This window comes from Chiloscyllium plagiosum, unplaced genomic scaffold, assembly GCF_037043375.1.
Source record: "Chiloscyllium plagiosum isolate Xiang-an unplaced genomic scaffold, Cpla_swu_hap1 HiC_scaffold_1, whole genome shotgun sequence".
Lineage (NCBI taxonomy): Eukaryota > Metazoa > Chordata > Chondrichthyes > Orectolobiformes > Hemiscylliidae > Chiloscyllium > Chiloscyllium plagiosum.
In genome coordinates this window covers 36,748,432-36,764,329 of record NW_028270139.1, presented here as the reverse complement: position 1 = coordinate 36,764,329, position 15,898 = coordinate 36,748,432, and the positions used below count along the sequence as shown (strand labels likewise).

General features: G+C 39.1%; 1 protein-coding gene across 6 annotated transcripts in view; it reads left to right on the top strand.

The window, feature by feature from the left end:
- The window catches only part of wdfy3 (WD repeat and FYVE domain containing 3), a 407,974-nt gene that overhangs the window by 333,966 nt on the left and 58,110 nt on the right, over positions 1-15,898 (top strand). For all 6 annotated transcript variants that reach the window (XM_087985817.1, XM_043696108.2, XM_043696088.2 and 3 more), the window contains 4 exons: positions 4,328-4,476; positions 10,215-10,335; positions 10,426-10,511; positions 13,946-14,026. In XM_087985817.1, the coding sequence (XP_087841943.1) occupies positions 4,328-4,476; positions 10,215-10,335; positions 10,426-10,511; positions 13,946-14,026 (437 nt within the window). The remainder of the gene's footprint in view (positions 1-4,327; positions 4,477-10,214; positions 10,336-10,425; positions 10,512-13,945; positions 14,027-15,898) is intronic.

Sequence of the window (15,898 nt, the reverse complement as noted above, 5' to 3'; positions counted from 1 at the left end):
ATCCTAAGACAGTAGCCAGAAAGAGAAATGAAATCTATAGGTAGGCAATAGAGATTGTGGCAGTTGCCAGAAATAATGGCTTTGGTTGTCTTAGTGTTTAATTGAAGAAAACTGCAGGACTTATCCAGGACTAGTGTGATTAAAGACCAGATACCAGATACCATTCAAGAGGCATGAGGAGGGATCCTGTAAATGCTGACATTTCACATGGTGATTCTCATTTGTAATTTTGATTAAGGCTGCTTTCGTGCAGTTCAAGGGCAGAAACCTGGAGATGGTCAAATGTAGAGTTAGGAGAAAGATGGATATGGAATTAGGATATGGTAATACTTGCAAGAACTAGGAAAGAAAAGGGAAATTGTAGATGGGACTCAGTTTATAAGAAAAGAGGAGTTTTTTTTTCATACAAAGGGTAGTAAATTTGGAAAAAAAATTGAACCAAACAGGTTATGGATATGAAAAGAATAGGAGTTTCAGAATGTTGCTGGATAGTCTTCTCTTTGGAAACAATACCAACCAAAATTAAACAAATCTAGAAAATTGAGTTGAAGTGCAGTTCAGCTATGATCCAGTTGAAAAACCGAACAGAGTTGAAAGCTGATTGGTTTGTTCCTGCTCTTGGTGGTCCTAATTATTTACAGTATCGGGGGACCAGGAGAGACATTGGCTGGTCAGTTTAATAGGTGAAAGGGTTGAGATGAGTTTGACAAGGACATAAGAAAAAATAAAGTGGAAAAAAGAAGAATAAAAATTCAAAATTGGATAAGAAAACACTTGCCTAGGTAGGCAAGGAAAGGAGTGTCATAGAGATAACAGAACGGATGGTCTTATTCATCTTAACAGTCTTGCACCAATTTTGGAAGTAATGTGTTAGAAGGTTTAAGGAGGTAGGGAATTGTTCTTTGTATTCAGGATGACTAGAATAGTGAGCAGAGGTTCTGAAGATCTAGTGATGCTTTATGCAGTTCAGCCAGGTCTGCCAATGAATTGCTAAATTATTTAGGAATCATGTACATACCAGTTTACGTCCCTTGGGCTTAAGGAATTAAGGTGGAACTGTACCAAGGGGAATGACCAGGGCTCAAAATTTGTAAGTATGAAAGTACCATTAGAAGTGCTAATCGTAAATGTTTCTTTCCCCAAGGTCAGACCTGGAAGAAATAATAATTTGGAACTGGTGGGATGTGAATAGTGAGGGAAGTGATCAGGGTTGGCTTTGACTGTGCATGTGATTAAGTAGGAATCAAGAGGCTATATAAGATTGCCAAGGAATTGGCTGTGAATATCAAAGCTCATAGAAAAAACAGTTTAGCCAAGTCTGGTTGACAGTGAGCCCAGAGAAAAAAAAGAGCAAAATGAGCTGAAATAGTAATCAAGACATAGAAAAATCACACGGGGTGGGGGGGGAAATAACGAGGATATCTTGCTGAGAAATGGCTCAGGACTTGGATAGATGTGAGATTGCTCAGTGGAGATGCCAGGAAAAAGAGACAAATCAAGAGGAGTTTTGGTGATGAAGACTACCCTTGCAGAGCAGACTCCCATGAAGGTTGTGCCCGGTTTAAAAGCTTCACTAAGCTCACAAATCACCTGAGCCAGGTTTTCACTAAAGCAGTGATATAAATATAATCTTCCATAATGAGGTCATAGATGGCAAGGCCCTCTTCCACAAGTGAACAAACATTGTGGAAGGTAATTTGGGAGGAGGCAATGATTATTGATTCTCTGATGAAATCAAGAAGCTGTTAGAGCAATGAGTGCAACATGAAAGAACTGAGCAAGATTCGCTGTTTTCCCCTTCACTCCCACAGCAGGCATACTAAGTGGATGGTTGGGGATAGGTTAACATGGGAAATTGTGCATACTGCTTGTAAAGAAACAGCTGAGAAATCTGGTGTCTCTGTGAACTCTACAAAAAATGTCAAAAGAACTACCAGGAATCTGGAATTTAAAGAAGATTCAATTGCAAACTAATAACATCAAGTGTCTGATGGAAGGTCATTGTCCAAAATCCAGAATGTTTCTTGCAAGGCCACTATGCAAGTTATCTGGCAGAAGAGGCATGTTAAGAATAGTTGATCAAGATTGCAGTAACATAATTCTATATCACTGGTTCAAGGTCAAAACTTGAGTGGTTTATTGGCTCCTTCAAGATCATAAAACTGTGTTTCTGCTTTGAATGCATGCTGAATACATTACAAAATGTTAAAATTATCACAGTATTATTTCTCACCTCATTCTTTGGCTCATAACAAACGTCAGGTGGTCTGCTATCAGTAATACTTTTAATCTTTTCTTTTCACATTACAGATGTTAAAGTAAATCAACAGATATATGACAGGAAATAGGGCTATTACAAAAGCATGAGCTTAGTACCAGGAATTTCATTAAGATTCTAAATTTTTCAATGGTGAATTTCATTAAGTTATAAATTCAGTTAGAAAACTAAATTATTTTTATGTCTTGATATTTAGTGTTAATGTCAGAATTTATTTGTCGAAAGTAGATCAGCAAGTTAAATGTAGATTGCTGTGAATATTCTAATATGATTAATCATCAGGATAATTCATATTTAAATTGCTTTATTTTATTTTGCTCATTCTCCAATATCTTTACCTCCAGTATTTTCTTCCTGTTTGTGTTTTTTTATTTGTAATTTATTTTTTAAGATACAGTAGATTGCAAGTAGCTCTGCTCATGTTAATTTATGTAAGAAAATTTTACAAAATGTAAAAAGCAAATGTTGAAAATCTAAAGGTAGTAAAAAGGGAAAGTAGACCAATAAATTAGCAATAAAAGAAAGGCACATTAGGTGCTTCCTGTCATCAGAATGTTAATGTCGAATGAAAGCCTGAATTTTAATAAACTGACCTACACAGAGACAGTGACTGAAAAAGGTATCTCCTTTTATATACATTTACATTAATTAGAAAAACACCCTTATGACTTTGTAATTAATCACAAAATACTTCTTTCAGTTTGAGTTCAAAGCGTGAAGCCTTGTTGCTAAAAGTACATACACAATTAGGATTTAGAAGCAAAAATAGACCATTTGGCCCCTCAAGCCTGCTCTGTCATTCAATAAGATCATGGCTGATCATTTTTTGTTTCAAATTCCAAATTCCCATCAATCCCTCTAATAACCTAAGAATCTCATTAGGCAAGGGAAACAAATCACCACCACCTAAAAAATTCAATGATCTTGCCTTCTATATCTTTTGAGACAGAGTGTTCCAATGTTGCACAAATCACTGAGAGAAAACAAACGCTCATTTTACCCTAAAAGGGTGACCTCTAATTTTAACAATCTCCCTTTGTTCTGGACTGAACTGCAAGACTAAATATTGTTTCCACATCCATGTCGAAACCATTCAGGTTCTTATCATGAAGCAATCTACTCTTCACTGTTTTAAACACCATGCCCAGTCTGTCCAAGCTTTCTTCATAAGACTGCCCACTTAGTCCAGATATCAAACCAATAAACTTCTTCTGAACTGCCTGTAACTTGTTAACATCCTTCCTTAAATAAGGAGACCAAAACTTATCCACAGTATTTGAGATGTGGTTACACCAATGCCCTGTGTAAGCAGAGGATAACATCCTTACTTTATGTTCAGTTGAATTAAAGAGTAGCATTTAATTAGTGGCCTTGATCACTACCTGTCCCATCATGCTATCTTTCTGACTTATGCACTACCCATCTCTAACCGCCATTTACCAAAATGCAATGCCAACAGAGAGGCATGGCACCAGGAATTGGTGATTACCATGATTGTAGGTTGATCAGGTAGCAATAAAAGCCTTCATCACTATCACGACCTGGACCAATTCACCTGAAAGTTAGAGAACCTCTTGTTTACTCATATGTGCCAGCATCCGTAATGATTCACCAGCGAGTGGTTTTAAGTCCATTAATTGGAATCCTGTGCATTTTTAAGGATCCAGTTTCCTAACTCTACCCAAAAGATTTTTGGTGAAAATGTTAACTTTTCCAGTACGTTAGTGTACTAATTAATGTAACTAAGGAAGAATGTAAAGGAGTTGATAATTTCAAAAACTATAATGTAATATTGACTGCATTACATTTTAATGCAAAAGACATATTATTGGTGTTGGAAATCTGAAACTAAAAGAGGAAGTGCTCAGAAGATTGGACAGCATTTTTTTGAAGCAAGAAGCATTTGGTTAAACATTAATTTCAAAAACTATAATGTAATATTGACATACAGTGGAGGCTGGACTTGTGTTTAACTGCATACTTTATGTTCTTGACTTTTTTTATCTGTCAGATAATGAAGCACACTTATATGTATCTGATCTGTTATAGATTCAGCACATGTACAGATGTGCTAGAGTACAGGGACTGGACACCAGTGAAGGTCTTCTCTTGTTCGGCAAAGAGCATTTCTATGTGATTGATGGCTTCACAATGACTGCAACTAGGGAAATCCGTGATATTGAAACTCTGCCTCTAAAGTGAGTACATTTCTTTTGTTTCACTGTAATGTTGACTAAATGTTATTGTAATCTCAAAGTTCTGGATTGAAGGATAGCCTTGATCAAAAAAAGTTAGATTAATGATCTATAAGTGGTAACCTCTGATTTGTCTATTATTCTTCTGCCTGATTTTGTATTGTAGCTTCAGAAGATCAGCAATGCTGGCCTGTAGTTAGATGTTGTTAACTACTTTCAATGTTTCTTTGTTTTGTAAAGAAAAAGAATAGCAATTCTTCTTTTCCTAAGAAAAAAATGAGTCCAGTTTCAATACTGTTTTTCTAATAATTATCAATAAACAATTAATGTAACTAAGGAAGAATGTAAAGGAGTTGATAATTTCCAAAAATCCATCCAAATGTGTCAGTTATCAACTTTTCATGTTTACAGCAAACATTTTGAGAGCCACTGTTCCAGTATTTGGTGATGAAATTCTGCATAGGTTTGGCCCTTTTTTTTAGCCCATAGTCTCTTCCAGCCATTCTATCACTGCTGCTCCAGTCACTCAGCTGTGGAAGAGATCTAAATGTTGTGTTATTTTTATTTTGCTTTTTAGCAGTTAAATATGGAACTATTTAAGTTCAGCAGAATGCATCATTTTATATGAAAATTTGGATTATTCAGGGGAGTATGTATGATGGTGCATCTATTCTTACTGAATAATTCGTGAATTTGAATAGCATGTGAGGACTACAGATGCTGGAGAGTAAGAGTTGAAAAGGTATGGCACTGGAGAAAGCATAGCAGGTCAGGCAGCATCCGAGGAGCAAGAGAGTTGACGTTTTGGGCATAACCCTTCTTCAGGACTAGGGAAGGGGGCTGAGAAATAAATGGTGGGGAGCGGTTTGGGACTGGGGGAAAGGTAGGTGGTGTGGCAATAGATGGGCGAATTTAGGAGGTGTTTCTGAGAATTCAGTAGGAAGTGTGGAGTGGATAGGTTGGAAGGAAGATGGACAGGTAGGTCAGGTCAAGTGGGTGGATCTGAGACAGAGAGTTGGATCTGGGATGGGGTGGGGCGAGGGAAAATTTGGAAATTGGTGAATTCATTGTGCATGCTGTGTGGTGTACGCTCCCGAGGTGGGAGATCAGGAAATGTGAAGGTTTACCATCCATCACCTTCAATTTGTCTTGTTTTAATCTTTACTGTTAGTATTTCTTCCCAATATTTATTGATAAGCATGAATTTGGTGTGTATGAACAGAGATTTTGTGATGGTGTTTTTTAAATCTGGAATGAATTTATTTATTAATACTACTTTTCCAATTATTCTCTCTTTTTCTGCAAACAGTAATTCAGTTGAAATTATATCATTATCTTCTGGGCATTAGCTGTTAACTAGTGATTTGTCATTATCACCTGCCTTTTTGCATGAATTTATGATGGTGAATATTAACACGTTAATTAACCAGAGAGGGGATTAGCACAGCTGATTCTTGCCTCATGCTCAAAAGTAAACATCAACAATGTGCAGCATGGAAGAAGAGCATTCAGTCCACCATGTCAGTACAATTAAAAGTGTTATCCAGCATTATCAAACTTTCCATTTCTTGGTCTGAGCTCCACAGGTTACAGCAAATGTGACATGGCATTTCAGCCTGAACGCTTACAGTTGAGAAAACTCTTTCCTCCATGGCCATCCAAACCTTCTGCCAATTACTTTAAATCTGAGTTCTGAGGAAGGTGTACTGGACCTGAAACTTTAACTTGATTTCTCTTCACAGATGCTTCCAGACCTGCTGAGCTTTTTCAGCAACTTCTGTTTTTGTGTACTTTTAAGTCTATGCTCTCTGCCTTCTGAACACCCTTTCTTTCAACTCTATCTATCCTCCACATAATTTTATATACCTCTATTATATCTTTACTCAGCATCATCTGTTTCAAAGAAAACAAGCCCAACCTGATCACTATTTTATCCAAGTTAAAATTCTCCAATTGCTTATAAATCATCTTTGTACCCTCTCCCTAGTACAATCGCCCATTTTCTGGAAGGCAGTGATCAAACCTGTATGTGGTATTTTGGCTGGGGCCTACCTAGTGTTTCAAATAATTTTAATATAACCTCCCTATACTAATCCATTGTTTGCCATTTTTATTTTGAAAACTTTCTTGAGAAGGCAAATTATGGACTAAACATTATGATGTGTTTCACAAATTTGATTAAGATTTTTTGAGCAAGTTACCAAAAAGGTGGTTGTTAGTGCAGTAGATGTTGTTTATTTGGATTTTAGTAAAGCCTTTGACAAGGTTCTGCATGCTGGACTAATTAGTAAAGTTAGGTCACATGGGATTCAGGTTGAGCCTGCCAATTGGAAACATAATTGGTTTAACAGCAGGAGACCGAGATGGAGGGTTGCTTTTTGGACTGGAGGCCTGTGACCAGCAGTGTTCCAAAGGGCTCGTTTCTGGGTCATCTTTTGATTCTCACTTAAATAAATGATTTGGCTGACAGCATAGAAGGCATGGTTAGTAAGTTTGCAAATGACACCAAAATCAGTGGCATAGTAGACAATGAAGGTTTTCTAGGATTACAAAGGGATCTTGATCAAATGGGTCAGTGGGCTGAAAAATGGAAAATGGTGTTCAATCTAGGTAAATGCAAGGTATTGCATTTGGTACAACAAACAAGGGTAGGGCTTATACAGTTACAGGTAGGGCCTTGGGTAGTGTTGTAGAACAGAGGGACCTACGGGTGCAGGTGCATAATTCTGTGAAGTTTGCGTACTAAATAGACAGGGTGTTTAAAAAGACACTTAGCATGATTGCCGTCATTGCTCAGTCCTTTGAGTATAGGACTTGGGACGTTATGTTGAGGTTGTATAGAGCATTGGTGGAGCGAGCTTCCTCTGGAATATTGCCTCCAGTTCTGGTCGCCCCGTTATAGGAAGGATATTAGCAAGTTGGAGAGGGTTCAGAAGAAATTTATCAGGATGTTGCTGGGCATAGAAGGTTTGAGTTATGAAAAAAGGCTGGATAGACTGGGAGTTTTTTCACTGGATTGTAGGTGATTGAGGGGCGAACTGAAAGAAGTTTATAACATAATGAGAGGTATAGATAGAGTTAATAGTAGTTGTCTTTTCCCTAGGATAGGGAATTCAACACTAGGGGATATATTTTCAGGGTGAGAGGAGAGAGATTTAAAGCCATGAGGCAATTTTTTTTACACAGAGGATAGATCGTGTGTGGAATGAACTTCCTGAGGAAGTGGTGGATGTGGGTACAATTGCAATGTTTAAAAACATTTAGATACATGAATAGGAAAGGTTTGGAAGGATATGGGTCAGGAGCAGGCAGGTGGGATTAGTTTAGTTTAGAATAATGTTCGGCATGGACTGGTTGGACCGAAGGGTCTGACTCTATATTAGAGGGAAAAAATGTTTTGAAGCTAATGGAGCAGGATAATAGGACACAGAATTTATAGCAAAAGATCATAATGTCATATAATGATTGCTGTTAAGTCTTTCATCTTTTAGAATGGGTTGCAGGTTTTGATTCATTAATATGTAAATCCCAGAACTACTTTCAAGTTCTTTCAAGAAACTAAAGAGCATGGGAACACCTCCATGCAAAAAATAAATAACAACATAACATCTAAAAGCCCTTGGAGGTACAGAGTTATGCTGAAAGATGTATTCAGTGATCTTACACATTCACTATTCATTAAGTCATTTACTGTGACTTTTGACCACAAGGAGGAAAAGGAATATTTAACGGAAGAAATAGCCTCGTTAAATAAGCACATTCAAACAAACACATTAACATATGCCTCATAGACTATTAAAAAACTTTTAATCATATTTATCAACAAGAATTAATAAACGTGGTGAAAGGTGATGACAACGACATGATATTTATACAGAGCATTTCATGGATGGAAATAACAAGCATATGAGAGGAGGTACAATCGGATCTGTTTCAAATGAAGAGAGGAGTATGAGAAAATGCTGTACTGCAACAAAAAATGATCAAATCTATGCACAGAGTAAGCATTCAGATAGATAGACACCAGGGGTAAACATTAGAAGCAAGAAGATAACAAACTGACGCATAACACTATTTACAGAAGATGCCCTACAAACTGTTAAGTAAAATCTGGAGGTTTAGGATATCAATTTAGAATGAACACCAAAACATCAAAAACAAAGTTAATTTGAAGGAATATGTTAGAAAAAACTCAAATGGAAGTTGAAGTAGATGGAGTTACATTGGAACAAGCAGATGAGTTTGTCTGTTTAGGACATGTGATAACACAAAATGGTAGATGTGATGTAGAAGTTAGGAGGACTGAATAACCCAAAGTAATTTTATGAACACAAAAAAAGTACGAATAACACAAACTTGTAACAAGGTCAAAAACTCAAAAGGTTGCATTTTATTCAGTTTTTTGTGTGCCTCAACTCTAAACAATAAATAAATATCAGTGGAAGAAAATGGAGACCTTTAAATAATGTTGTCAAGATGGTACGGTGGCACAGTCGTTAGCACTGCTGCCTCACAGCACCAGGGTCCCAGGTTCGATTCCAGCCTCGGGCAACTGCCTGTGTGGAGTTTGTACATTCTCCCTGTGTCTGCATGGGTTTCCTCCCACACTCCAAAGATGTGTAGGTCAGGTGAATTGGCCGTGCTAAATTGCCCGTAGTGTTAGGTGCATTAGTCAGAGGGAAATGGGTCTGGATGGGTTACTCTTCGGAGGGTCGGTGTGGACTGGTTGGGCCGAAGGGCCTGTTTCCACACTGTAGGGAATCTAATCTGTTAATTATGTGGGCAGCATGGTGGCACAGTGGTTAGCACTGCTGCCTCACAGCGCCAGAGACCCGGGTTCAATTCCCGCCTCAGGCAACTGACTGTGTGGAGTTTGCACGTTCTCCCCGTGTCTGCGTGGGTTTCCTCCGGGTGCTCCGGTTTCCTCCCACAGTTCAAAGATGTGCAGGTCAGGTGAATTGACCATGCTAAATTGCCCGTAGTGTTAGGTTAGGGGTATGGGTGGGTTGCGCTTCGGCGGGGCGGTGTGGACTTGTTGGGCTGAAGGGCCTGTTTCCACACTGTAAGTAATCTAAATCTAAATATAGATGCTAATACATATGCTAAAAATTCCACTTGGAGACATTATGCAAATGCAGAAGTAGTGGAAGGTGCAGGAGCAGACAGAACTTTTTCCAGTAGCATCCAACAAAGAAAATGCCAGTATTTTGGTCATTTAATCAGAGTTGGAAAGCTTGAGAGATTCCTTCTAGAAGGTAAAGTGGAGGGCATGAGAAAAACCGGGTCAAGCTAGTTATGGTTGGATGACAGACATCACAGAATGTTTGCAGAATAGTGGATATATGAGCATAGTGCAAGAAGGTTGAGGATGGCATGCCATGACAATATATTTCCTGGCAGATGTAGCTGCAGTAGCTGCAATCCAGGGATGTTGAAGCTAATTATAATGTTCCTTAACTCACTAGAGACTGAGATATAGTTGAGTTACCATGTGTGGCTAATGAAATCTTTATCTAATTTAAATGAATGTACCTTAATTAATCAAGCAATACCTTCAGGAATCAATCTTTGCTCCGCAGTGAAACATTGTCAAGTATTACACATAGCATTTTTATTAGTGTTGACAGCTATCCTGAAGGAGAAAAGGGATGTATGATTTGTAACTTCAACTTATCTATTACAAAAATAAGCAAACTATGTCAGACCTAGCTTTATCTTATTTTTTCCTTTGACCCGTCTAGCACACATGAGCCTATCATTCCAAGAGGAGCACGTCAAGGGCAGAGTCAGCTGAAGAGGACTTGCAGTAAATTTGCTTATGAAGACATCAAAGAAGTGCATAAGAGACGTTATCTCCTACAGGTTGGAATCATTTTATATTCTTTGATCCATCTATTATTTGCTCATTAAAATAATTTATCATAAACTTTTACAAGTTATTCTCTCCTTCAGCCTATTGCAGTTGAAGTTTTCTCTGGTGATGGGCGAAACTATCTCTTAGCCTTCCAAAAAGGTGTTCGAAATAAAGTGTATCAAAGGTAGGAAAAATAATTGTTGCTGTTCTTCAGTTTTGTTAGTAAAAATACCGCAAATAAGAGTTTAAATCATATCGGATTTCACACGTTGATTCAGGTGAGTCCAATTTGGTATGAATTAATTGCATTTGATAGTTACACCAATACAAAAGGAAAACACGGCAGATGCTAGAAATCTGAAACAATAAAGAGCTGAGAAAACTAAGCTGGTCAAGCAACATCTGTGGAGGGGACAGTTAGAAGACCTTATATAAAACTCAAGAAAACATTTAAGTTTTAATTTTTCTATTTTTAGTTCTATTGGTTTAAAAGAGTTTTAAGCCTATGTTACCTTGAGTATGGTTGACCACACCATCGTCCTCCACTCTGTCTCCACCATCAGCTGGGTAGGACTGCTTTTGCTTGGTTCCATTCTTATCTGAAATTTCCTAGCCAGAGAATCACCCACAATGGTGCTCTTCCAATTCCAGCATCATTGGTCCCTTATTATTCCTCATCTGCATGTGCACCCTTATCCAAAACAGTCAGGTTCTACTTGTATGCTAACAATATTAGGGTCTACCTAATCATCAGTTATCTGTCTCAGTGGCTGCATCTAAATTGTAGACCGTTGTCTGATATTCAGGACTGCATGAGCAGAAATTTCCTCCAAACAATATTGGAATGCTGAAGCCTTTTTTTTTTGGCTTGTTTCTTTGCCACTGACTCAATTTCATGCCGTCAGCTGTCTGAAGCTGAACCAGTTTATTTAAAAGGCAATTTATTTGTTTTAAGCTGATAGAAAACTTAGAGGTATGAGAAAGCTTCTGATGGACTTAAGGAGAAAGGTGGTAAGGAAAAGTTAGGGAACTATGGACCGATGTGTCTGAAATCGGTTGTTGGATGGAATCCTGAGGGACAGGATTTATATGTATTGGAAAAGGCAAGGACTGATTAGCAATAGTCAATATGGAAAATAGTGTCTCACTAACTTGATTGAATTTTTTGAAGAGAAAAAGAAGATCGATGAAGATAGAGTGGTGGACGTGATCTATATGAACTTCAGTATGGTGTTCGACAAGGTTCTTTATGGTACTGGTGAGCAAAGTTAGGTCCCGTGGAATGCAGGGAGAACTAGCCATTTGGATAGTAAATAGGCTCAAAGGTAAAAGACAGAGGGTGGTGCTGGAGGATTGCTTTTCAGACTGGAAGCCGGTAGCAGCAGTGTGACACAAGGAGCAGTGCTGGTACCACTGCTTTTTGTCATTTACATAAATGATTTGGATGTGAACATAGGAGGTTGGTCAATAAGTTTGCAGACAACACTAAAATTGTTGGTGTAGTGGACAGCAAAGAAGGGTATCTCAGAGTACAATGGGACCTTGATCAAATAGGTCACTGGGCCAAGGAGTGGCAGATGGAGTTTGATTAAATTAAATGTGTGGTGCTGAATTTTGGAAAGGCGAATCAGGGCAGTACTTAATAGTAAGGTTCTAGGGAGTGTTGCTGAACAAAGAGACCTTGGAGTGCAGGTTCATAGTTCCTTAAAAGTGGAGTCGCAGGTAGACAGGATAGTGAAGAAGGCATTTGGTATGCTTGCCTTTATTGGTCAGTGCACTGAGTATAGGAATTAGGAGGTCATGTTGCAGCTGTGCAGGACATTGGATAGGCCACTTCTGAATATTGTGTTGAGTTCTAATCTCCCTGCTATAGGAAAGATGTTGTGAAACTTGAAAATGTTCAGAAAGGATTTACAAGGATGTTGCCAGGGTTGGAGGGTTTGAGCATCGGGAGAGGCTGAATAGGCTGGGGCTATTTTCTCTGGAGTGTTGGAAACTGAGGGGTGACTTTATCAAGGTTTATACAATCACGATGGGCATGGATAGGGTAAATCGACAAGGTCATTTCCCTGGGATGGGCTAGTCCAAAACTAGAGGGCATATGTTTCAGGTGAGAAGGGAAAGATCTAAAAGCACCTAAGAGGAAACTTTTTCACACAGAGGATTGTGCACGTATGGAATGAGCTGCTAAGGGAAGTGGTGGAGGTTGGCACAATTGCAACAGTTAAAAGGCATCTGGATGGGTTTATGAATAGGAAGGGTTTCGAGCGACATAGAGGGTTTACAGGTCAAATGCTGACAAATGGGAAGAGATTAATTTAGGATATCCGGTCAGCATGGACAAGTTGGACTAAAGGGTCTCTTTCCAAGATGTACAGCTCTACGACTCCATGACAGCCTGATTGAATTTATGGAATAGGCAGATACATTGGTGGATGAAATTGGACCACTGTTTGTTTAAGGTGATGAATGATAAGAATGAGGTTGGATGGTAGGGGGCAGAGGTTTATGATGATTGACAAAAGAACCAAAGCTGACATCCAAAAAAGCTTTTATAGACAACTACTTACAATAATATTTAGATGTGCATTTGTGATGCCGTGGCAAACATGGCTATGGGCCAAGAGCTGGAATATATGATTAGAATAGTTAGGTGGGTATTTTTGATCAGTGCAGACTCGATGGGCAGAAGGGCCTTTCTCTGTGCAGGAGACCTCTGACTTTGACCATTTGGGATGCGCTTGCTGTCAGATTGGTGGTAACACACTTAATAGCTTTATAAAGGTAATTGATTAAATACTTGAGAGGAAAATGCTTCATGAAGTTAGAGAAAGCACAGAGATTTGAGCTATCAGTAATGCTCATGGAAAGAGCAGCACAAACTCAATGGACTGAATGGCTACATCCAGTGCTATGTAGTAGAACTTCGAATATCTGAACATCAGTTGTCCGCATAAGATCTCAAGTATCTGTAAAAATGGCATTAGGCAACTCAGTATTCAGTTATCAATTGAACGGCATTGCCAGATAATGGAGAAATGTTTGATAACCAGCACTCAAATTACCGCTTGTTTACGATAGATCAGTTGTTGGTTAAACAGTATTATGGTGTGCATTGCTGGATAACCGGCATTCATAAATTACCACTTGTTTCCGGTTATCTGAACGATCAATTATCCAAACAAAATACTCCCCGCCAATCCCATTCAGATAATCGAGATTCTACTGTAGTATTCTCTGACCCTGTGATGAGGTTCTGATGACATGATATACAATCACTAAGACTATCTGATCACTACAGCCATAATATAGCTGAACTCTGATTGCTTTTGGTGAATTCATCTGCTGCTGACACCACACTTGTCCCACTATCACCTCCGAACTTGTTGCTACAAAGCACTTTGTGCCTCGTGGTCCACTTTCTACCCTCTGTAAATTAGAGGTCATCCAAAATTTGGATGTCTGCTTCTTGCAAGAAGGGAAAAGTAATAATATATAATTATAGTTAATTATGTAACATTGGCTTTTTTTTAACCTTGAACTTTCCGTCCTTGCATTTCTTCTATTACCTGGTTGTCCTATTTCTCAGTTATTTGCTTCAATATTTTTGTGTTTTAGATTTTTAGCTGTTGTTCCTTCCTTGACTGACAGCTCTGAGTCTGTATCTGGCCAACGGCCAAATACAAGTGTGGAACAGGGGTAAGTGAAGCTTACCTTAGAATCTGGGATTTTCCCCACAAATGTCTGTTTCTTTCTCCAATGTTTTGTAAGTGTGTGCTATAAATGAATAGAATGGAAATTGTTTGGTTATATTTAAATGAAGGTGTGACATCCGTTGCCTGATTTTCCTCAGCTACTGTTCGACCTTTAGAATTGTTGAATGTCACGTTCGAAGATAACTTAAGTATTCGACAGGTATTTAGAATTATAGAACATTGTAAATTGATTTGTTGTTGCAGAAGTAAGCAGTGTTTTAAAGTATCTATCAATCCCTTTTCCTTATTTAAACTATTTTCACCTTAATTTTAATTGAAATTTACTTTATCTTATTGTGACAATCTCTATACTATGGCTATAACTCCAAATCTCATGTTCTCTGGCTTCTCTCTTTATGGAATATATCTGCTGTCATATCTTGGCTCCTTCAGATAGTTGTGTTGCATTTGTAATACTATACATAATTTTACAAATATTTGCAGCTTCTAATTTGTACATTTGTGTCTAGGTCACTCAGCTTCTCGTGCCTGATCAGCGTTCAATAAGATCATGGCTGATTTGAATACTCTGCATTCTTATCTGTCCCAAATAACCTTTTGCTGTTTTGTTGATCAAGAATCTATGTCTGTATCTTAAAAATATTCAAATGCTTTACTTGCACCTTTGAGAAAGAGAATTCACAAGACACGTAACTTTCTGGGAGCATTTTTCTTATTGTCTCTGTCTTAAAGGGGTGACTCCTTACTTTTAAATAGTGACTCTTTGTACTAGAGTCTCCTGCAAGCAGAATCATTCTTTTCACAACCATCCTTCTGATATCACTTGGGCTTGAGCATTTCAGACAAGTTATCTGTACAGTTTTAAACTCCAACAGATATAAACCCAGTCTGTTTAATCTTTCCTTCTAAGACAACCCACCCATTCAACATATTCATCTAGTGAGGTAAAAACAATGACTGCAGATGCTGGAAACCAGATTCTGGATTAGTGGTGCTGGAAGAGCACAGCAGTTCAGGCAGCATCCAAGGAGCTTTGAAATCGACGTTTCGGGCAAAAGCCCTTCATCAGGAATAAAGGCAGTGAGCCTGAAGCGTGGAGAGATAAGCTAGAGGAGGGTGGGGGTGGGGAGAAAGTAGCATAGAGTACAATAGGTGAGTGGGGGAGGGGATGAAGGTGATAGGTCAGGGAGGAGAGGGTGGAGTGGATAGGTGGAAAAGGAGATAGGTAGGACAAGTCCGGACAAGTCATGGGGACAGTGCTGAGATGGACTTTTGGAACTAGGGTGAGGTGGGGGAAGGGGAAATGAGGAAACTGTTGAAGTCCACATTGATGCCCTGGGGTTGAAGTGTTCTGAGGTGGAAGATGAGGCGTTCTTCCTCCAGGCATCTGGTGGTGAGGGAGCAGCAGTGAAGGAGGCCCAGGACCTCCATGTCCTCGGCAGAGTGGGAGGGGGAGTTGAAATGTTGGGCCACGGGGCGGTGTGGTTGATTGTTGTGGGTGTCCCGGAGATGTTCCCTAAAGCGCTGTGCTAGGAGGCGCCCAGTCTCCCCAATGTAGAGGAGACCACATCGGGAGCAATGGATACAATAAATTATATTAGTGGATGTGCAAGTAAAACTTTGATGAATGTGGAAGGCTCCTTTAGGGCCTTGGATAGAGGTGAGGGAGGAGGTGTGGGCGCAGGTTTTACAGTTCCTGCGGTGGCAGGGGAAAGTGCCAGGATGGGCGGGTGGGTTGTAGGGGGCGTGGACCTGACCAGGTAGTCACGGAGGGAACGGTCTTTGCGGAAGGCGGAAAGGGGTGGGGAGGGAAATATATTGGTGGTGGAGTCTGTTTGGAGGTGGCGGAAATGTC